The 23201-nt window shown below is 37.6% G+C and overlaps 1 protein-coding gene across 6 annotated transcripts in view; it reads right to left on the bottom strand.

Annotated features, from left to right (window-relative positions):
- Nucleotides 1–3194: 3194 nt before the first annotated feature.
- The window catches only part of LOC111269655 (uncharacterized), a 63564-nt gene continuing 43557 nt past the window's right edge, over nucleotides 3195–23201 (bottom strand). For 2 of the 6 annotated variants that reach the window (XM_086972184.1, XM_086972186.1), the window contains 16 exons: nucleotides 23009–23157; nucleotides 22385–22519; nucleotides 21972–22075; nucleotides 20544–20759; nucleotides 20175–20450; nucleotides 19827–19973; nucleotides 19223–19354; nucleotides 18413–18519; nucleotides 7582–7637; nucleotides 6587–7221; nucleotides 6031–6126; nucleotides 5827–5898; nucleotides 5350–5430; nucleotides 4724–4796; nucleotides 4355–4499; nucleotides 3195–4105 (listed from right to left, as the gene is read on the bottom strand). In XM_086972184.1, coding sequence (XP_086828310.1) covers nucleotides 4045–4105; nucleotides 4355–4499; nucleotides 4724–4796; nucleotides 5350–5430; nucleotides 5827–5898; nucleotides 6031–6126; nucleotides 6587–7221; nucleotides 7582–7637; nucleotides 18413–18519; nucleotides 19223–19354; nucleotides 19827–19973; nucleotides 20175–20450; nucleotides 20544–20759; nucleotides 21972–22075; nucleotides 22385–22519; nucleotides 23009–23157 — 2485 coding nt within the window. In that variant the 3' untranslated portion in view covers nucleotides 3195–4044. Of the gene's footprint in view, nucleotides 4106–4354; nucleotides 4500–4723; nucleotides 4797–5328; nucleotides 5431–5826; nucleotides 5899–6030; nucleotides 6127–6586; nucleotides 7222–7581; nucleotides 7638–16577; nucleotides 18222–18412; nucleotides 18520–19222; nucleotides 19355–19826; nucleotides 19974–20174; nucleotides 20451–20543; nucleotides 20760–21971; nucleotides 22076–22384; nucleotides 22520–23008; nucleotides 23158–23201 lie in introns of those variants that run through there. The other 4 variants (XM_086972185.1, XR_015314666.1, XM_086972187.1 and 1 more) reach the window with 4 other exon arrangements.

Genomic DNA, 23201 nt, shown 5'->3' with positions numbered 1-23201 from the left:
CCAACAGCCCTTTTCAAAGCAGGAAAAATTCCGATATCAGACGGACCTATATCGATAGAGTAAACAGGTTAAGGCCAATGTTAGACAAACTTTTGCTCTACCCTGCGAACGACTGAGGCAAGGCGATGAGGCCTGGCAATGGCATCAAGTAACCAGGTTGCTTTCGATTGGTCTCCCAACCGTTCATAAATTTCTTGAAAAACTCAAGATAGCAGGTTGCACTAATTGTGTCATTTTGCTACATATATCATAGTACCAGACGATTCCTGAAATCCATTGTAAGTATGGCCATTACTTTACGTCAGAACCTACTAGAGATTGGCATCGAACTTTCAAAGCAACACGACTCTCTTCCCTGAATACTTTCTAACTGATGATAAAAATAGAAACATGCTATGGCAACGCTGTGTTTCAGGTACTTTTTTTTGTTGATCGAAATTGCGCATCAAATGCACTACACACATTGCTAGCTAAATCCAATTCACAAAAAAGAACCCAATTTTTACTTAGACTTCCTATTTTCAGTATTTAAGTTACAATTCGACAACACATTTTACATGAAAAGCCAGTTTTGGCAGAGCCTTTTCGGTAAGTTCTGCTTTCGCGAGAAGCCTCTTCGATTGCGGCAATGCGTTCTTGTCCTTCGGCTTCCTCACTCGCTTATCTCTTTGTGGTTTGTAGCACTTTATCTTGGTCGCTTGCCAGGCCTCGTCCAAAACTAATTCAAACCCGTTATGGGCAGCGCGGCGACGTGGGATAAATTTGGATCTCGTATAGTCAAGCGGGGAAACATTATTTAATGCGGGAGAAGTTTTTGGACGAGTTCGAAACGATCATCAGAACTGCACATGTTTATACAGAGAGATAAGGTTCCTATGGGAATGCGTTGTGTTGCCTTTTGTATTTAAGGCGTTCCTCTAGAGGTCGTTATCATAGTGATTATTTTTTGAACCATATTACTGCAGCGTCAATAATAAGTTAAGCTTGCCAAGTGGCGGATCCACTGTGGCGGATCGCGCAGCGGATATGGATGTTTCTATCGACTCCGGCGTATATTCACAGGTTTGAGAAGTGGTGGCTTGCTGTGAAAATTACAGACATCCAAAGTCTCAAGGTCGTGCGCCTGTGTTCCCCATCTGCCCCCATCGGTGGAGATCTGCAGTTGTGAAGATGATCGTTCGAAGATTGATCGATGTCGAGGAGTGTGAACGCGCTTGTTCCTAGTAGCCTACGATAAAAGTTCAATTCGAGTAGATCCGATAGGTCCTATAGTGTTTCAGGGCTAGCGTAAAAATGTTTTCAAGAAACGAACTACTTTGTTTTAAAAAAAACCTGGATAGTGTTATAGCACCCGATCAGTCTAGTATCATTGCACGATTGAAGGTTTGCCACTTTTAAAAAGAAGGAAATAGTTCAAATAACCCCAGGCCTTCGTGAAGTGTTACAGCGAATGCCAGCAATATATTTGTGTAGGTTTTGCCCGTTTGCTTCGTTGCATTTGTAAAAGCCCGCATGGAAATAAACGGTAAGACTTAATCTAGCAATGCTCGTTTCAAGTTTCGAAACCACTGATGACTTATAGCAGCCTGTATATGCATTTCAACGAACACACTTACGGTCCAACCGAGGCACCATCTTGCGATAGAAGGAGCTGCGAGTAAGACAATGAATGATCAGAACAGCAATACGAGAATTTGCCTCGAAAGACTTGCCGGAGGAAATTAAAATTTATGCCAGTGTAAATACTGCCGCAGTACCTCACGCCAAAGCTTAAAATGAACAGAACATTTCTAAAAATGTGTAAAATTGTACACTCATTATTTCTTCCGCAGAAATATCCGCGATGTTTATAGAGCTACGCGAATTAGCACAGCTACGTTGTTACATGAAATGAATTTGAATTACTTCACTTCTCGTTGACTTATTATTATTATTTCTTCCCACTGTTATTATTCCGTAATTTCCAGCATTTGTTTGAACGCTAAAACGCAACGTAATTGACTAAAATGGTAAAAGTACATTTTTCAAATAAGCGACAACTACGCGCTACAGATTTTTTGGAAATTGAACAGGCAAGAATATTTAAAATAAACTATTTCTTTAGCTCAAAAAGTGTTTGTAATGCTTTTTCGATGCATACATTTACGGAGCACACCTCTGTTGCGCTTGCACCTAATTTTTTGCTTAATATACTACACAGTTTACGTCATAAAGCAACAGGCAAATGAACATTCGGGAGTTAGTATTGCGGCGAAGTTAATACTATATGATGTAGACAAGTTATTACGTTAACGGTAAGGGCAAACATTTTCAACAATGTGAATACTCACTCAATAATTTAGGTCACCTAAGACTCTGTTTCCAATTTAAGGTCCGATATTGCCGTTAGGCTTCTACACTTGGGTCGCACTGCACACAGCCGCGGTAGTAATTTTCTTTTTAGTATACTCATTAATCCTTTTGTTCGTCTTGAAATTTAGATTGTATAGTATCACGATAAGCGAGAATGTAGAAGCCAAACATACTGACGCAGATGTATCATAGTGAAGTCATTAGGTTAGTAATTAAGTGTTAAGAACGACACCTGAAAAATATTTTTAGCATACTATTTTTTTTTGTAATTTAGTTGTCAATCTTATGTCTATTTATCGATCTGGTTTTTTACAGAATTGTAGTGAGTGTGTAGTAATTGTTTAACGGAAAAATAAATTTTATATTTTGTCAAATTATATTCTCCCTTATTATCCAGCTTGTTCAATAACCTTTGGCAACCACTGCATATGTTAACCGTTTCAATAACGACTAGAACGGTTTTTACGATTCTAACAAAAGCGTTGCTAGTCAGGTGTGGCGGCAGTAACCTACCCTAGCGCTGACCACTTAGTCTTCATGACGAACTTTGTAATTGTGTCATTTGTTATTGGCAGAAATCTTTGGATAAAGTATTTTCGCTGGTGACTTTCGGCCGGCGTTGACTTTCTGCTAAAATACGATCAAACTCACTCGGTAATGTGCAAAGTGACAAGTTCTCCTGAAGAATAGGTTATTTAATTTGATCTTAGATACCTTTGCTTTTTTGACCTAATGCCTAGAATGCATAGCTCGAGCCTAAGACTCATCAGCCATTAGCAAAGTAACCGAACTAGTATAACTAGAACCGCATAGGTGCACATATATAAAACTGAGGCAACAAATTCAGAATGCCCAGAAACAGTTAAAATCCTTTATTAAGACACCTTATTTGTTCGTACATTGTCGCGTGATTTTTAATGCATTTTCACGCACTGCATTTCCTTTTAAATAGAAAAGTTCCCAAACAAAAATGTTGTGACGATGGGGAATATATGACTAAGCAGTACACATGAACACGGACAGCATACAAAAACGCATTTCATTAAAAAAATATTACTTCAACTTATGTTGCTAATATGATTAAATCGTAATGGTCTCTATTGTAGCACCATGCCTGTTTGTTTTCGTAGATCGTCACGTTCTACTAGAAGAAGTATTACGGTTTATCTTTGTAACCTTTTAATTTGTTCCTTTTGTGATTTCACGTGTTCCACAGCCTTTCTTCTTGGTGAGATTCGGCAGAATTGCAGGGATTCCGTTTTGCAAGCTAAAAATCCTCCTCATATGACAAAAAAAGGAAAACGTATTTCTGTTTTATTTTGATGTGTTTGACACATCGAGCAAAAGACACAGTGTGACATTCACGTGGATTAACAATTGCTTCATAAATGACAACATAGATGTGTAGCTTGCTAGCGCACAAAAGTAAGAAATTTTCGATGTATCTGCTATCTAAATTTCATCGATTGGGGCTTCGTACGGTATGCTATTATACCTCCTGCCGCAATGAATATGGTCAATTATATTGATTTTAAATCCGTCTTTATTAGTTGTCCTCGAGCTGTACACTGGCTTAAAATAGAAATCTCCTAGTGGCATCTTTCGGCTTGATGAAAGTCTAATGGCTTTTGTGCATAGTCTTATATTACATGTATACATCGATGATTTATAGACTTTTTACTACTGGGTTATTTAATCTACTTTCTTGGGTTTAAGGGCAAACATTTTCACCTCATACAGTCCTTTCGGGAAGCTGAAATAGCAAATACAGACAATATATATAGATACGTTAATAAAATAGTTATCAATGATAAGCTAAATCAGCATATTCTAGAATCAAAAATTACAAGACAGATTTAAAATCAATTTAAATATGATTGAGAAGCACACATCGAGACAAAAAGGCATTTGCAGAAGAACCGTTTTTCACGGTTTTTCTGTTTTAAACATAAAGTAATGGACTTTTTTTTGGTTTGAGGGAATAATAAGCTAACGAACAAACCGTATTTGCTTTCGTTCACCAACAACCCTGAGGCTCGCCTTTTTAAATATCTCTAGTAGCAGTGAGCGGGGCCTTGTTACCGAAGAGTCTTTATTATCCATTTCAACAGAGCATGATGATAAGTTGTCCTTGATACAAACTAAACCTGTAAATAAGTATTCAGTACACATCAATAATTATTCTCTCGGTAGTTAGTGGACACCTATGGCTATTCAAAAATTGAGGCCTCTTTTAAGAGCCTATGTTAATCAATTTCTATTAGACTCAATGTGAGAAACCTTGTAGCCGTGGCACGAATTGCTCATTTGAAATATTTCTTTTATCAAACATTGAACAAAGTTCAGTTCGCCGGAGTAATACACTACATACCATTTTCACGTAGTCCATTGGCAGCCTTTTTTAGAAATTCGACAAAATCAGTATCCGTTAAATGCCCAGTCACCTATAAAAAACATTTTTTTTAAATGCATTTTAGTCCATCGACTGAAATTCACTGATTCAGGTTACTCTACAGTATTGCATACTTATTTCCGATGTATTTAAGAAAAAACCAAGGGCAAATACAATCTTTGCTGGTAGTGGGCGGGAACCTCTTGTTGTTGCGTTCTGATCTCCACTTCACACTGTTTCATAGTAGTGTCCTTTTATAAGGTATAGTATCATAAGTACATTGAGCTAAAGTTTACTTATTAGAAATGGCGTGATCTTACGACTGTTTCTATCTAATCGGCTGATTACGAAGTTGCGATTATAGAAATGTACTTAGCTGGTTATCATTTCAGCAATACCCTCAATACCTTTGGTTAATAGTAATAATAATAATCACTATTATTATTATTATCCATCACATATTTCGTTCGGGGCCTGATGCACAAATTTAATTACTTATTATATTAAACATGAGATGTATATACTGCATGTGGTAGTAGCATTTTTTTAATATGTTCTGAAGTTTTTCTGGCAACAAAGATCACCTTTTATTAATGTATACAGACCCATTGCACCCATATGACATCGTACCGCCGTTCTGGGTCGGGTATGAAGGATTGGAGACCTGCGCAAATCTTTCGGCCCACCTTAAAAAATATGCAAACGCCCAGTAATAGTCCATATTATCAGAGGTGAAAAACAGGTAATTTATTTGCTGTTTACTAATTCTTTTTAAACTGGCCCAGCTTAATACTTCTGTCATTACTATATGTATAATTTCACTTTAGTAATGGCTCTGTTCGCTCAAACGAACACACGGCTACACAAATCTAATTGCTGCATTTTCTACAAGAATCTTTTTCGTATTTGCAGCGTACTGCTTTTTGAATAGAAATACCTTGTTTCTTTCAAATTTTATGCTTTAAAGCGGTTGTGCATCTATTTAGCTGATATAGCCTGTAAGACCTATCATTGTTCGAAAGTAAAGGGAAATACATGAAAATCAGGTCAGTGTGTGTAGATGAATCGAAGCAATGGTTTACCTTATGCCTGATATCTCCAAGGTAATCGTCAGCCTTATCAAGGAACTGCTGATTCTGTTCCAGCATGTCTACCTAGAATTTAAAAACACAATGGTTAAAGTGCACCAATTAATTAATATCGTCACAAAACAACAAATAGTTGATTGACTGATTAATACATGCTGGCAACTGGGCGCCTGCCAAATGCGTGAGGCTTTTACAAACCTCAGTAAAGATATGCGAAAGCATCATTTTCGTGACGCGACCAATTCCTGCTCCACAGTCCAACGCCCGAACTGTTCCAGTTGCATTTTGTTTTCTCTGAAAATAAATAAAGTGAAACAACGAATAAAGTGAACAGATGTTTTATATTTAGAGCAACTGATCCAGCATATTCACACAGGATTCCCGCAGGTGAAATTTTGAAAGATTATTTACTGAAATACATAGAAACCTCGGTCTATTTAAACATTTTTCGTCACTACACGTACCGGTTGATCAATCCGAGTATTCGTGAGGTACTTGGTGCAAAACTTGCTTATGCCTAGGAAACCATGAACGCTTTGCGGAAACTCTATTTAAAATAATTTAGTTACGTACTAATTGTTTCCTATTAATCACCTGTTAGGTCACTCGGGTAAGCACTAGTAAATTCTAAATTTAGCAGTTATAAAAGTTACCTTTTCTACTTTTCTTTTACTACTAGAAATACTAATAGAAGAAGACAGGCAAAAACGTGTTTTATTTCTATTTAATTACTTCACTAGAGTTGTATCCTTACCTCACAAAATTCTCTCAGAAAACGTTTACTGGCACCCACGTCAATGTCGGAAATCTCAGCGAATCCCCCAAGCATCCCCTCGATAGTTGGCTCGATCCCTTCCCAGTATTTGGCTCCATCAGCATAAAATGACGGTCGCTCTTGATTTCCTATGTAGTCACAAGCTCCGATGCCGGGATCATTTTCACGATTAATGTCCGATTTACACACTTGATTACAAGCAATTGTTCTCTGTCGTGCTGGATCATTACTGAGGCAGCCTACTATGCTGCCAGAGTTTGACTTTGTTAAATGTTTATCTGTGACTAGATGAAAACTTGGACTTTCCACAAGGTTGTTCGTGCTTGCACCGCCACATACGCTGTCAATAACAGCAGCAGTGGTCACGTTGATTTCACTTCGACTAGCTGCGTGAGAACTCAGGTCGCCTAGGCCGCTTCTATTAACTATTGTAGAAGGGTTCTTGAGAAAGACGTATTTATCGGATCTTGCTACCGCGAGGGGAATATTTACAACATCAATCATGCTTCCTTTTAAGCTGCTTCGATGATTTTCCGTCGTTACGTGGCCACTTGGGTCGGCTGAGTGGTCACTAGCTTTGGCTGGCTGATCCACATCGCACTGCACGCAGCCAGCTGTCAAATTATGGATATTGGATATTAGGGACTTTCATAGAAAACCCTTCACCTTCGGAGTACATATATTTCAAGTTGTATCTCTTGTAGTATCTCCTCATTACACAGCTAGCAATATCCGTTTTACCATTCCTACCACAGGAACGGGCGCGGGATACGCGGATAAACTTTAAGTAACAAATAATACTGCATAACACTGCTGCTTTTTAGTTCGTATCTCTCTAGTTTCATTACACTATTTCTTAGGAGAGGGCACATGATCGACTTTTCGCTTCTTAAGTTCTACTAGGAAAACGCATAGGACTTAGTTCCGTTATTTTCCTCCATTATATATACAGGTCGGCTTTGAGATAAACTCACCTGAATTTGGACTAGTTATATTTATACGGTCATCCATTGGTGACATACTCATGTCTCTGAGAATAAATTGAACCTTGTTAATATACTTCAACTTAAATATATTTAATTAATTTCAATTATTTTTGTTTCAGGATCTATACTAGTTTCGTATTAATATATACTGAGTAGTCAAAAAGGCATTGAACTTAAGGTAAATATATTTTTACCTCTTAAAACAATATTATTAAACTATGCAGGCTAATTTTGACCGATGACGTTTTGCCATTTTTCTGGCAACAACATAATCCCATCCATAACTGTCAAACTTCTATATAGAGCGAAATTATAGTGAAAAATAATTTTTATTCCTCTCCATTGAAACTGAACACCATTCAGGAAACTCTACATAGGCCGAGAGAGATGATAATCTGATGGTACAAGATCCGGATTTTACGGTGGATACAATTAAATTTCCCGTTCAAATTCTCCTATAGTTTTGGTAGGTAGTTAAAAAATAAGTAATATTTCACTGTTTTGGTGACAGACGACACCCCTTTCATTCACTAGGTCCACAATTCTACTTTGTTATGGCTTGTAACCGTCGCGACCTATATTACCTGAGATATATCGCTTTAAAGCAACCTAAGTAGAAAGAGCGATAATACCTCTTCGAGATCTCAGTGTATCTACAGTTTTGTGGTGTTTTCGTCTATTTGCATTGTACCGTCACCAGCAAGTCTTTACCGATGGCAGTTGCCTATTGGCTTGTTATTAATTGTAAGTGAAGCATTCGAAAGTAACACCAAAAACGATTTTATCTATAAATTAAAAAAAAAATTCGGACAAATTCATAATAGGCCTCTTTGGTTTACACTAAGTGCAATGTTCCATTTTACAGTCAAACGAATTAGCACTGCTGAGCAACAAAATGGCGTAAGCTTTCCCCGACGCGTCCAAATTTTCAATTCTACTAGAAGATAGTCAGTAATTATGTGATAGGGGGACTAACAAAAATATCGTTTACTATTTTCTATTCTTGAAGCCATACAAACACATCTACTGTGCGTAGCTGAAAAAAAAGTAACTGTTCTGCACAGAAGGCGACTCAGCGTCTTCCTAACGATAGCTGTATTGTGGAGGACGAAGCTTAGGCACACACCCTCTACAATTTGGATGTTCGCTGAACCCATCACAATCACCTGATTTCGCACCCTCATTTAAAACGACTTTGACACCAAGGTCCCGATTATAAATAGTCAAAAATGCCATGTTTTCAGAGCTAGGATGAAAACTTCCCTGAAATCGAGATTCTTCTTTCTTTTTTTTTTAAATTTACTGAGAAAACAGCCATATACAGCCTATTGAACCACGCGTCATATATTGAAAATTCAGCAAAGGTCTTCTGCGATACCCGTGGGTAACATGTGTGTATATTTGAAGGTGACGCAGGAGTCCCCTGACATACAGGAAATCCTCGTTTTACATCTGTTAAAATAGAACTGATACGCAACCTTTTCTGATAGAGGATGGATTTTGCTGAGAAAACGGGGTCACCTTAGTGCAATTTTTTTACATTTCTTTATTACTGTTATAGTGCTATGACAATAGTGTTTACGCTACAACCACGACTTCTAACGTATTGATTTTTGTTCTCTTGACGATTATGTATGTCCAAAGACTTTGTCAGTTTTTGCCAATTTTCACTTTGTTAGGTCCTCCTCTGTTTATCGTCACTCAGAAGCATATCGAAATAAAATGCGTACAAAACTAATAATAACACGGAGTAGGTGCTCTTCAATTTAGTGTTTCTGTTCGCGTTTATATTCAATAGAATACACGGGAAAAACAGTAGGCACGGGCTCTGTGTGGTAATCGTAGAGTGACACCTGACCTTTGTCATATACAATGCGCCTAGGCTTTCGTAGCTTTAACACGAAGCCCACCATCAGCAATCAATTCGACATCCTTTCTTAAAATAGTAAATATTTAACCTTAGCAGTTCGCCATCGAAAATTTAAGTTTAATTATAACAACAATAACTTTAAGCGTCTGTTATTGTTCGGATGCCATTAGGAAAGGAATACAGAACGTGTCGGTAGTGGTCGCTGCTTTTTTTATTTCAAACTTTACTATACGTGTCGCATATGCATACGTATGGTCACATAGCGTACGCATATGTACCATATGTATGCTTACGATAAACGGGAACCCTACGACTACGTCTGGTCCATAGACCCATTAGCATCTCACCTAAAAGAAGCAAAATTGTTCGGCTACAAAGATGCACTAAGACATCTGATATATTCACAAGGTGCAATGAGGAATTATTGGTGAGTTTTATAAAAGGGTTGAAGGCTGATCAATTGCATTTTCAGTTTTGTATCACTGGAGTGTTGTACCCTGTAGTATGCTTATTGGAATATAGAAACGGTATTAGGGCGCTCTTGTTATAAAAGTGTCATTTAAGTTTACATTATATTGGAATCCTTTACGTGTTTCACACTACTTGAACAGATACGAGGCGGAGTATTTCCAACTATCAAAAAACTTTTGTCTCAATCTTATATATATTACATAATCTATATACGCAGTTTGGATATTCATTAAAACGGTAAAACAGCTTCGGACCGTTCGTGATTGGTACGCAAGTAATTTAGAAAATTTAAAGCTGCAATTCATCATCATATATCCGTGAGTAGCGACAGGTAACCTATATGACATAAAACGGTCGACATGCTTCTTTAGCTACTTTTTTTTTATTAGCGCACGTTAGGCATGTAGACGCATCGGTACATTCGAACCAATGCTTTTCCGGACATCGTATTCAAGCATTCTCTTTTAACCTGCGAAGCCATCGCAGCACAAGCAATACTCCTAAACATCTAGTAATATATATATACAAAGCGCATCGACTAAACTGAGATCGTATTCTATTGCTCCCTTATGGTTTTACGAATGCCAAAAAATATAAAGTCAACAGACTTAGTTGGTGTCGTTTCTCTGGTCTCTCGAAGATGAAGCAACAAGTTGTCTCTGATAAACAAAGTTTTTTTATCGACGTAAATCTAAGCCACAAAAACAATCTTTGTCTTGTTTACATATTTGCTTATTACCTACTTCGTCCATTAAAAAAACACTATGTATGGTGCGTTATTAAGTGTAAGTTTAACTAATCTCGATATGACAGCGCTGATTTACTCATTCGCGCTATCAAGAAAGTGTTTGCATACTTCTAAAAGAAAATCTTAGGAACAAGCCTGTGAGCAGCCTGAGTCTCAGTTTGAAGCTGTGATTCTGGCAAATGGTGGTTTTATTGAATAAACATATTCGTCAGGAGCGGCGCTTACAGCATATGCAACGGATAGCGTTCAAATATATGTTCTTGTTGGGGATAAAGTCTTAAAAATGATTAATAAGAAACAGCTATAATTTAGGTTACGGTCTATCCTGAAGATCTGTGGGAAAAACAAGCTTAAAAATGACTTTAATCATTATTGATAAGTAAACTCTTCTCATCGAGAAAGTTTTGTACTAGGAGCCATATGCCTAGGAAACTCACTTCCGTACTTTAAGATATACAGAATCGCATCCAGCACGTCCTCTTACAGATTGAAACGCATTGATCGATGCGCCCTGCTTCGTTTAGTCACCCAACACACATTCGCCCATGAGATATTGGCGCACGCACTGTGATAATTCAAATGTTTTAAGTTTTACGTCCAGTTCTACTACGTGAGGCTGGTTTCTACCACGGAACGAAAAGTGTCTATGCCCAGGTTCATTCCTAGACCACCATGTGTTCTTAAATGTAGCAGGCAAACACGTGAGCCACTGCTGTATCATGGAGATGCGCTCTATAGACACGACCACAAGTCTACAAGCCGCTACTCCGTTGGTGTCCTTTACTCTCCGCAGACTTCTCTTATTAGATTGGATCGCTGCTTTCAGCAAACCACAGCGTTCAGGAAATCATAAAACATCTAGGGTACCTCGTAGTCCATCCATAATCCAATAAAAACCGATGCCAGCAAAAAGGTAATGTTAAGACACACATAGTTCGTCCTATGTTGTTTAATTGAGACTTCGACAAAATATGTCGATTTTCTGTGCCAAGCAAGCAATACTATTATATTCACGATAATCTCTCGGCGCTGAGTGATGATGCTATAAAAATCAATTTATGATTTGTATGGTTTTTAAAATATTTAATATTGCACTTTTCTCTTTCTTTACTAAAGGAAGAAATTTTTGCAAACCTAGGCATCGTAAAGGCACAATTTTTTTTGTTAATCTTTTTGCGAATTTATTGGATAATACACCAGTGTGTTTGGAATCAACTTCCTATACTATTTTATAAGTGTTCGAGGTACAAAAATAATGATGCATTCAAGAAAACAAATACAAAAACTAGGAGACGTTCGGACATTGAGTTGGTCTCACAATAATCTTCATACATTTCTTCACAACTTTTTTTTGATGCAAGCTTACTTCATTTCTGAAAATTAGGAAACAGCTTTATAGAAGCTGTTTCCAGGAGTATAATATTTCTATAAAACATGTAACCTTTTTGGTATGTGGCTCTGATGACTTAAAAAGAATAACCTATAATGGATTCTCTTAAAACTATCAAGCCTATAAACCTTGATAAAAAACTAATCGAACGACATCGATATTTATTACTAAGCTGCCTGTATATTAAAAAAAAAAGCTTTGGTTGGAGTTCGCATTGGTGAAAAATGTATAGCGAATACGTGGGCATCAATCTGATCTTTAAACGTTGTTTAGTTATTTTAGTAATTATAATTATCTTTAAAACACTCTAAAACATTTGTTTCCGAAATATTCTATATATGAAAGAGAAGCTATGTAAACATTTTGGAGCATAATACACTATCAACATTTTTTTTGCAATGGTGAATCTCAATGATGCTTAAATCCACGCAAAAGACTTTTTTCTTCCAATACAGAATAAAAGAACAAACTACCTGTTACATAATTTAAGCTTGATTACTTTCGTTCCAGTGTATCTACTTAAATCTGGCACATATCTAAGATGTGTGACTATTTTTCTAGCATTTGAGATCAACACCATTGTATCGCGCAGAGTTAGCTAAGTAGTTATCACAAATTTTTATTTCTTTTCACTGAACTGGATTTACCCAACAACTGCATAAAAATAGTGAGCAGTACTTATTCTACTCTTGTGTCTTCTATTCTTGCTTATACGTGATGGCTGATCAGTGGTCACACGAATGCAGACCTACAACCGCGCTCCACAATCTCGTTTCTATTTTGCCAAATTATAATTTATGTTGGTCTTCCTGAGTGTGGCAGGTACTAGATAGATGCTGTAATCGACTCCAACTGATATGGAGATGCAGTAATTGCAGAAATCTAGTGGCTTTCGAAACGCGCAATCATCGTCATTCAGGCAAACTTCTCGTACGTAAATGTGACCCGTTAAAGCTTCGCTTTTTTTGGCAGACATACTTCCCCTATATTTTCAACAACACAAACTGCTTTTCGAACGTCGATATTAGATATTTTAAGCAGGTCGCGCAGACTTACATTGTCTTAGGAGGAAAATTACAACAACACTTTTTACGTTTAGAAAAACAAACTTCACAGAACGCGCATCACAAATTGGTTCGTTCTTGCGCCGTAGGTTGTCATTAAAAAAAAGTTAGCCTTAATTAACATGGGTCTTGAAAGGACGTTCGAAACTTTCACTTCGTCTGCTAACTATTTACCAACTCGAGTTCTGTTATTTAGCGAACATACAGAGGAGCATTTGAGCGGACCAAGAACATGCAAACGCAATTCAAATAATGGTCTGCGAATTGTTGTTTCTAGCGCCATCTTGCGGTGGAGAAGCAAGGCAATTTTCTATTGATAGAAATGACACAATACGATGATGGATTAAACGTCATTGTTATTAGTCAAAGCCTTCTATTCGATCTATTATAGAGATTTTATTCACAGCAAAATATATGATGAACGTACGAAAGAACCAGGTATATCAGGCAGGTTTTTACTACTGCGGTTACGCTTCATGAACTAATGAAGTACGTTGTGTCAATTAACAATAAGGGTAGTTCTCCGAATCTTGATACGACTTTCCTTCGTTGTCCTTTATAAAACAGAAGGCAACAAGACAGCCCAATCTTGTCTACTTGGGTGCCAGACAAAGTTATTGAAGTGTAGAAACACATCATCCTTCAATATGATTATGACGTGATCTGATCTTATCCTTTTCATAAAATGTTTAATGTAAAAGAAATTAACTGAGAAATCTCAGGCTGCGTGCTGTACACCATATGAAGAAAAGGACGGAGCACGTATATATATGCACCTGAATTGAAATTTACGCTTATGCTTCTTGGATGTATCCGAATAAAAAGAAATAATCCAACGAAATTTTCTACATGTTTTAGAAGTGTCTTTCTTAGCAGTCAGATTTACCAAGCATATGTGTACAGTATCATCATTCACTATATTAATGAATTTGAAGGTATAAGACCATTCAAAAATACTGGTTCTTCAATCCGCAAATAACGCTTTAATGTTAACTGTATTTTACGCGATATTGTTAGATATAAGCTCGTTAGAGTATCGCTGAAATAGGCTACATGCAACGAAGTCCAATGAAGTTAGATTTTGGCTTTGTAGAAGGCCAAAAATACGAAAAATATAAAGACCTGAAAAGAGCAAACAGCTAAAAAAATGCAAAAATACCCAGGAAGTCTCAAAAAAATGATAAAGCTTATTTAGATGACCCAATTGACACCTTTCGGTTTCCTTAATTTTTAATTTAAAAAAATCTAGATATATCGAAAATGGCCTCTTGAGTCCTTTAAATCGAAAACCTATTCAGGGTTTGCCCTATGAAAACCTTCCCCACATTTTTTGAAAACCGCACAAAAACTGCCAATAAGGTAGAACGTTGACTCTAAGTAAAAAAAAAGAGAGCTTTTGATTTAGCGCGAAGATACCGGATAATAGCTAATTTTTGTTTACGTTTTTAAAATAAAGCACTGTTTCGCTCTATAACGACTCTGCTGTTTTGCTTTAAAAATATAAAGCCAAGATCGGCGGATGAACGCATGCCTGTTGGGATAAACGAACTGTTAAATTATCTTCATATTCAGATATCGCATTTGCATACATACAAAGATCCTTTTGCGAAGTAGTTTCTACCTTGCAATTTATAAAATGTTTCCACTATGAGAAAGTGATTTGTTTTTTTTTTATAGGACACAAATATGACTGCCAGGTTAGCAGGGTACAATTCTTGACCATTGGCTATAGATGGACCGGCAAAGCTGGCTGGTAAAAAATGGAACGTCTAACGCCGGTAGAGACTGACGTGTGGCAAAAATTTAAAAGCAAGTGTACCTCCAGCAATTTTCGGTGAGACTCGCGAAGAAACATATGCCAGTCAAAGCGGAGCTATAATTCAGTAGAAACGTTTCTGGCCAGCGTGTAATGGACGGCGAAATTTGGCCAGGTTGCTACCTTCATCGTAGCAGAGAAAGTGATTTTGATACGATATCGTTTTCTTAGTCTGAAACTACTTACCGGAAGTTCCCACATCCTACAGAAGTATAGCTCTCGGCCTCACAAAAATGTTGGCAAAAAAACGGGTATTAGGGATGAAGTACCGATTTTTTAACGCCCAGTACCTTCGAAAACGGAAAATTACATGTTTGCGCCAACCAGATCCTAGCCCCACGTCGTTTCGGCACCATCTGATTGTGATGTGAATGAGTGTCAACGTTGGAGCGCCATTCTTGCACCAATTCAATATTAGCACATTAAAAACCAAGTTCTCACTGGTCAACGGTTGTACGGATGTTCAAGTTAGACAGAAAAGTTTACCGGTTGATGCCTGTCAAAGCACAGTTTACCACTTCAGAGCACAGGGCTTCCGCGGCAGACCGAATTGTTCGCGTTAATGTCTCGAAACTCATCTTAATGCTTTTAAGGCTATTTGAGAAGATGTGAAAAGCAGAGACATTTCGTTGTGACCTGGCAAATTTTTCTGGAGATTTGTTTTTTCAAGCAAAGTGCATACACTGCCAAAAGTATGCTAAAGCGAACGAAGATTCTGCTAAACACAAGCTTCTATAAGCGCAGGATGTTAAATTCGTCTGCCCAAAAAAAAGACACCGCGTATTAGTCAAGAGGTTCGCAGTGATTTTTCATATGAACGTTATTCGACTGCGCTTTTTACAACAACTTGGATCATTGATCTTACTTAGGAAAAATTTAATCAACTAATTAAACATATAACGTTAATACAAGGAAATTAGGAAAAAATACAAGGAAACAAAAATAGAAAACCCAAAAGCCTTCTGGTGTATTTTCATAGTCATGTGCACATACAAAAACACCCCGAAGTTTATTTGATTTGATGGACGCCTATCCTTCAGAGGCTGACGTTTTCGGGAACGTAGCGGGCACAGTTAATACGTCGGTCGAAGCCGAAGGCCTATATATAAGTACATTAAAGATATAAATACTACGCAAAAAATCATAGACTATCCAAAATGATGGTTCGACATACAATGCGTATACTTTTGTAAAGTTAGAAACATAGACACTAATGATGCAATACGATGGGTTAACAACACAGTTTTAAATATAGCGTGAAATTGTTGTCATTTTATATAATACTTCAACTGCTTTAACAACTCAAGTAAACTTTCGGAGTCAAGTGTTGAATATGACATCAGGTGCCTTTAAAAGATTTACGCCGAGTGGGTCTGATTGAGCTTATTAGGGATTCATACACGTCTATGTTTCAAGATTTACGTCCCATATTACCGTTAAGCATTCCATTAGACAGCTAACCGCAATACAAATCGAAATTTGCGTATGTCTGGGTTTGGATCTAGATCCACCTAGACACAACATGTTCCTAAGATCAGCAGGCAAATACCCACTAAGCGATCACGGCGGCCTCTCAATGAACCTATGACTTATTGTAACCTATTTTGCAAGTTAGAAAACCTACGTAGACGTACAGCATTATAAAGTTTATTTTTTAAACGATCATAAATATAGATTGCATTGTATCCAATATGTATATATATATATGTATATATATATATATATATATATATATATATATATATATATACTAAGCGCATTGCAATTGAAATGGTACCGTATATTACACATGGTTTATTATAATGCTTCATTCATAACGTGTACATGTTTTCTATATATCTTTGCCAAGCATAAACGACCGCGCGCACGAGTATGTTAAATGGCTTCCTGCTGTGCAGGTGTATAATTTGGTCAATTCTGTAAAACGTAAGCTCTATCATCATATCTACGTTATAACTAACACTGATTTGAACATAAAGTTCATTATTCATAGGTAATGAATATAAAAGGGCCTGACATATGGCCGCTCATTCGATGTATCCATGCCATCGGAGTCTCATGTTACTGCAAAAGGTTGCCTGCAGGTGTTAAACTTGTGTGCATGTTACGTATTTTCGTTGTATGTCGAAATTCAACAATGTGTTTCAATCTCATTCTTTATTTTCAAGCACCTTGTTATTGAATAACGCGAGTGCTATCTAACGTATGCAGCAGATCAAAAGTTTGAATGTTATCTTGAGAAAGAAAATCGTTTCCGCTAGAACTGAACTTCTGTCTCTTTCGCCAGTACAAATTCGGGACTCTTAAATTGAACAAAAGGAAAAGTTGTAAATTTCTCTTAAATTATATATTGCCGTTTCGCTCAAATTATCAATGAGGAGATGCTGCACCTATACATGATGTGAAAAGAACTACAGAAACCTCCTCCATTCCGAGTAGTCTAGAGCTCACTGCATGTACAATTTCTGCGTTGTTGAGTATAATCGATTCAATTGTAACAACCGATTCCAATATACAAGAAGAATACTGTATACGTAACTAACAGTAATATCGCGACAAAGCAACGTATCAAGTCTCAGCATCTTCATGACAACTCGATTTTTGTGATGACCGTTGGGAAATATACGCTTACTTGAACGACAAATAGATTAAATGTCATAGAGTTTGTAGTGGTATGATAATTTTTAATATACGTCATTGGGATCTTCGTGCAGGTTGGCCACGGTGTTATGCCATAAATTGTTGCTTGTTACTGGTTACAACTTTCTACAGAATTATGCTAATACGTTAATGTTAAGTTAATTTCTAATAAAACTCCTCATGAAGTTCCTCTTCGCCGAGTGACTTGATCGCAACCGTATCGCGACTCTTAGTACTAACGAATCATTGATGTTATTTCTAGTGCAACATTTATTTATAAGCTATTCAGCAGACGTCTGTGATAAATGGACTGCGATTTCGACGCGAATGTATGTACACAATAGGGTGAATTTGGAAAGCAGCGGATACCCATTCAACAAGTATGTCAGCTAAAGGGTACAAGATTATCATCCCTATAAGGCGTAATAGTTGGCGGCTACCACTAACATTAAGATTCCGAATAATAATACTAGTGACATCACATTTACAGTAATAGTAAGTCAGGTGCTTCTTCGTCTGGAGCGATAAGGGATGTATGCTGTGCGCACAAAATGGAGGAAAGCCATGACGTTAGTGCGCTTTGCGACTGGAGCGCCATCGTATGGCAGAGAAATGGGCGGTCGCGCTTTCTGAACAGTAAAAGAGTAAATATTAAATTTGTGAACTTGGATAAATATTTTTATTGTTGAAAAACTAACTTAACCCAGAGGAATGATCGAAGCCACCTATATCCGTAACGTTATAATTTAACGGTGCATCCATATCATGCTTCTTTAGACGAATTCGTTACACAGCGCATTGTTTTACCTCGGCTACTTACCTCCGGACTTGCTCATTTTTAATGAGAAAAGAGAGACAAAATTTTGTGGGCGCTTTTCGGTTGGGCTCAGCGCCGACGTAGACTTCGATGTTCTCTGCAAGCCACTCCTGAAATTGTCGGACCATTCAAATGTTGAATCGAGATGTTAGACCTTATATGTTGCTTGAATAACTTATTGTGGATAGCTGCTTCCGACATGTTTTGTATTATTATAGGCACTAACCCGACGAACTGCATTCCCTTTGCTGCTAGCGTTTGAACTTGACTTTTCAGAAGCGTCGGTCGCTTTAGCCCATGTGGCGTGCTATATTGACCTACGACCCGCCCTTTATGTTTTCAGATATCTCTAATGCTACCATCACCATGGTCGTGAACTCCATAAGAAGCCGAGTACGCGTTGTCTTTTTAAACATTCAAGATATCTGCTACCAAACATCTACTTCTATTCCTAACTTACATCGCTTACAGGCGCAAGATGCGCCAATTCAAGTGAAATACTTTTCTTATATCTGCACTAAAATCAGTCACCATCAGATGCGGTATCTATGTTGATAAGTTGAAACGATGTATGCCAAAACATGTTTTTTTTTCAACCACGCTGCTATCCGATCAGAGGTTTGCAAACGAGTAGTTAGGAAATCGTAGCTAATGTTTCATTATAAATTATAATTATTATTAGTCAATTCATAAGAAATTTCATACGACGCGTTAATAGGAGGCTAACGATGCAAAACAAAGTTTCAATGCAACACAAAATGACGCGCGCCCCTTGATTCAGTAATGCTGTAATTTATGACAGTTTCGCTTTACCTTAAGAATTCTTTTTTCTTTAAGGCTTTTGTCCTTGCTATCCTTTCTCTCCTTGACGATCTGCAGGGCCGCACGTGCAAACTCCATAGAAACTTTATTGAACTTCTTAGAACTTGCTTCCGCAAACGGCACCTGTTAATGTATTCCAGTAATAGGCAAGTAATTACTTTTTGACAACTCATTTAACACAGCATTTAACTAATATTGTAACTGCAATGTCCTTAAAAACATTAAAAGGCCCATGAGTGTTTCAATTGGCTTGTTTTTAAAAAATAACCTGCAAAGTATACTATTGTAGGGATATGTACAGGTGGCCGTAAGATTACGAATTTCGTTGTACATTGCATATCACCAAACAACAGGAAAACTTCAAGGATTGGTTACTTGAGCCTAAGTAGAATAATCAAAAGCAGGTCGGCATGCAATAAAAAGCAAATGCCGTTAAAAAATAGCTTGATTGCGTATGTTAAAACACTACTTAATGAATTCCCTATATCATAAGAATAAAACGAGCAAATCTCAAACAGTATTTTCTTTTGTGAATATCTATGCTGTTGTTATTTAGACGCTAAACGTATCTCTGTATAACCTTGCATTAGTTTACCTCCGATGCGTTGGCCAGCGGTTGTTTGACGTTGTTTCGGAAATTAATGACATCGTCGTAAATATAATTTCTTTTTACCAGGAGGTAGTTTCCTTTTGCGAACTCCGTATCCCAGTCAGTCCACCGAAGGACCGCGCGGAAGACGGACTGCAATTTCGCAGAAACAGGAAAAAAAGTGTACTGTATACAGTAATCGCTTAAGGTATGCGTTATTAGTTAATACACTGAAACAAGAACTGAATAAGGGTAATTATGTAATAGGATAATAATATGATTATTATCACTGGTGCTTAAGTATGGTTATAGATGATTCAACACCCATCTTTGAAACGAATAAATTGATGATACCTCTGAATGGTGCAGTGGTCTCTCGAGTTGCTGATCACAGATCACCTCAAATACGGCAAGTGTGTTTGCTAAGTCAGCGAGCTTCAGCTGCGCCCTAACTGAACGGCATAGCCCTAGGGCAGTCATAGATGGAGTTAACTTAATATTTAGACAACGACCCCACTCCCTGTTGTAGATGTGTACACCGACAAGGATATCGCCCGCTGGACGTTGAGCCACCCTCGCTTCTCGAAGTTCGGCCATTAACCGTTGAATCTCACGTTCTTTTGCCACCACCTACATCATGGTTATTTGGAAAGTTCGTCACATATTAATATGGCCTGTGAAAATAACCATTAGTGCCAATAAGGTTACAAAATGTCTCCCCACCTCTTGCGAGACGTCGAAAAGGAAACAGAAGTGGTTGAGTAGATCCGCCGCTATTGTCAGACTATAATTCGTTTCCGCAAGAGACGTTGTTGGCGTTTGGGTAGGGTCTCGATATCCCCGCGATGTTGGTGATTCTTTGAAGAGTATAGTTGGACCAAAGATCGTGGCCAGATTTATTTCGGTCATTAAATTTACCTCGTGACGGTCTGCGATTGCCTTTAATTCAGAAATTGAATTATACAACGTACTTGGAAGCCGGAGCGAGGTAATGTTTCTGGGAGGCAAATCTACGTATCGGACGCGTGTTTTGTACAGCTGTATCAGCGTGTATAGTGTGTACAATTGTAGGATGGGTTCTTACTACTTATTTCTCTCTATTCTCACTATACTCTCGCATGGTATATAGAGTTTTCCGCAGTATTTAGAAATATTCGCCGCTTATGTGCTTGTTATACAATTGTCCAGGGAGTCTGCATTGGCCACGATTAGCGTTAGATACTTCTTTCAAATGCATTCTGCGATGAAACGTTCGTACTCGTGCGAACAGCCTAACCTATATCATTTCTTCTCCACAATTTGTAATGACTACTTTGAAATGATAGTTCGTCTGTGTGGTGTCCATATTCTCGGCGTTCGTTTATTCTTACATGAAGTTAACTTTTATCCGTCAAACGCAATAGTTTTATGATAAGGTTGTCACATCTGCTGCTTTCTTTTAAGGCTTGCTTAGCGACAGTGTATGTACTACATCTATGCATTAGTGTGCGCAGGGTGCTTTGTCATAATTGAGATAGACATGGTTGATCTGCCATTTTTAGGCTAGAGGAACGAGCTATCATGGCCTACATAAGAAAGTTAGAAATATGAACGGAGGTCAGCTATTTTCGAATACCTTTATCTGTTGTGATTAAAAACGAAGATTAAAACCTTATTCTTTGTTCGAAGTTCGAAATTGCAATTTTTTAATGTAAAGGATCCTTGAGTGACATTTAACAAATCTGCACTGCCCAATATCGCTTTATAAGCAACTGTTACTGGAAAGTAGTCTGCGGACTTTTCCAAAATGACCTGTTAGCTGTCGAATCGAGGTGGTAGCTCGCGTAAACGGACGTTATATCCAATAAGCCTAATTTCTCGAAGCAACACTTTTACCACATGTAAAGCAATTCTTTGAGCTATCTATTTTAGTCCATTCGCAAAAGATCGAATTTAGAAGGAGCATTATTATGGCGATGATGATTTTTAGGTAATCGCTTTAGATGACATGATGTACCGTCGTCAGCGTGCAAGATGAACACGCCTGATTGGTCCTGTTTTTTAATGCGGTCCTTTAAGTGAAAAATAGCGGCGGGTGCGGTGAATGTCTCAGCTCTGTAGATATACGTTGGAGACGTTGTGAAGTAGTGCATTTTCTTTTACCAATAATACCTTCAGGTGTGAGCATAGATAACGAAGCGTGGCGCATTCTACCGTCGGCAACTCCGAGATGATGTCTTTTAGGCGCGGTAGGCGCTCGTCCAGGCTTTCAATCTCTGAAAAAGCGATGTAACGGTGAAAAAGTAAAGGCCGAATCGAGATCCTATTATGCAGAAGTCAACGATTCTGGGATACAACTAAGGTAATGTACCGTAACACCAAAAACTATGTATATTTTAATGTGATTAAAGTAAAAGAACTAAGAATGGTCGGGATGAGTCATTAGCAGTATCGCTCGAGACGTATTCCTATCAAACTGGAAAAGTTTCGTCCTTTAATATGACAAATATAATACCGAATGCTAAACAAACGAAGAATGCTTAAAAATAAAAAAACGAAATAAATAAATATATAAATATATTTACTGGAACACTTGATCCATGAATCGTAAAGGCGTTGGGTTAACAGACAGTCATCAAAAGAACGCAGAAAGCGGCGGAGGACATTTGCAACGTCGTGAGCTGAATAATCTTCCGGTACTAAGTGAACGTCCCATGCGTCTGACATACGTAAAGAAAACAACAGAGAAAGAGAAAGTTAATAGTTCCAAATAAACTTAAGCAATATCTTTAACCTGGTAACTCCTGACAGTAAACTATTTGGTCCGGCTATTTTAGACATTTGCATAAAGATAGTTGGATGAAGGTGCACGATATATTCACCCCTTTTTCTAGCCTGAACGCATTCGAGTGGTAATTGGCGTAAAGGTGAGATAGATAATTTTTGCAAAAATCTCAAACGAAATTAAAAATTCTTAATTGTATTCATGTGATCCTGTGAATAATAATGTTTAGGACTCTTCAAAAAATAGGAAAAAAATCACAAATAAATTTACGTTCTCTTATTTTTCCAAATCTTGAAACTCTAACACAAGAGTGGGCATTTGAAGCACAGCAGCGATGCAAGTATTAATATCGTTACTGAATTATTAAATTATATATTAAACACATGTTTAGAATGCTTGTTTAATATCGGGATTTAATACGAACTTCGTTTGAGTGCTTCGACGAGTCGTTCGATTTTTACTTGAGACCCAGGCAGACGATAAACTCCTATCAGATCCGAGCCATGTGCCGAAACGAAGTTTACACATTTCTCAACGGCTAGCGGCACGTTTTCCGTATTCAGGTATTGCTCGCTACCAACAAACAGATGACGTAATTGAAGGAGATAACATTATTA

This window comes from Varroa jacobsoni, unplaced genomic scaffold (assembly GCF_002532875.2).
Source record: "Varroa jacobsoni isolate VJ856 unplaced genomic scaffold, vjacob_1.0 scaffold_1403, whole genome shotgun sequence".
Classification (NCBI taxonomy): Eukaryota; Metazoa; Arthropoda; class Arachnida; order Mesostigmata; family Varroidae; genus Varroa; species Varroa jacobsoni.
This window is presented reverse-complemented; position numbering and strand designations above follow the sequence as displayed.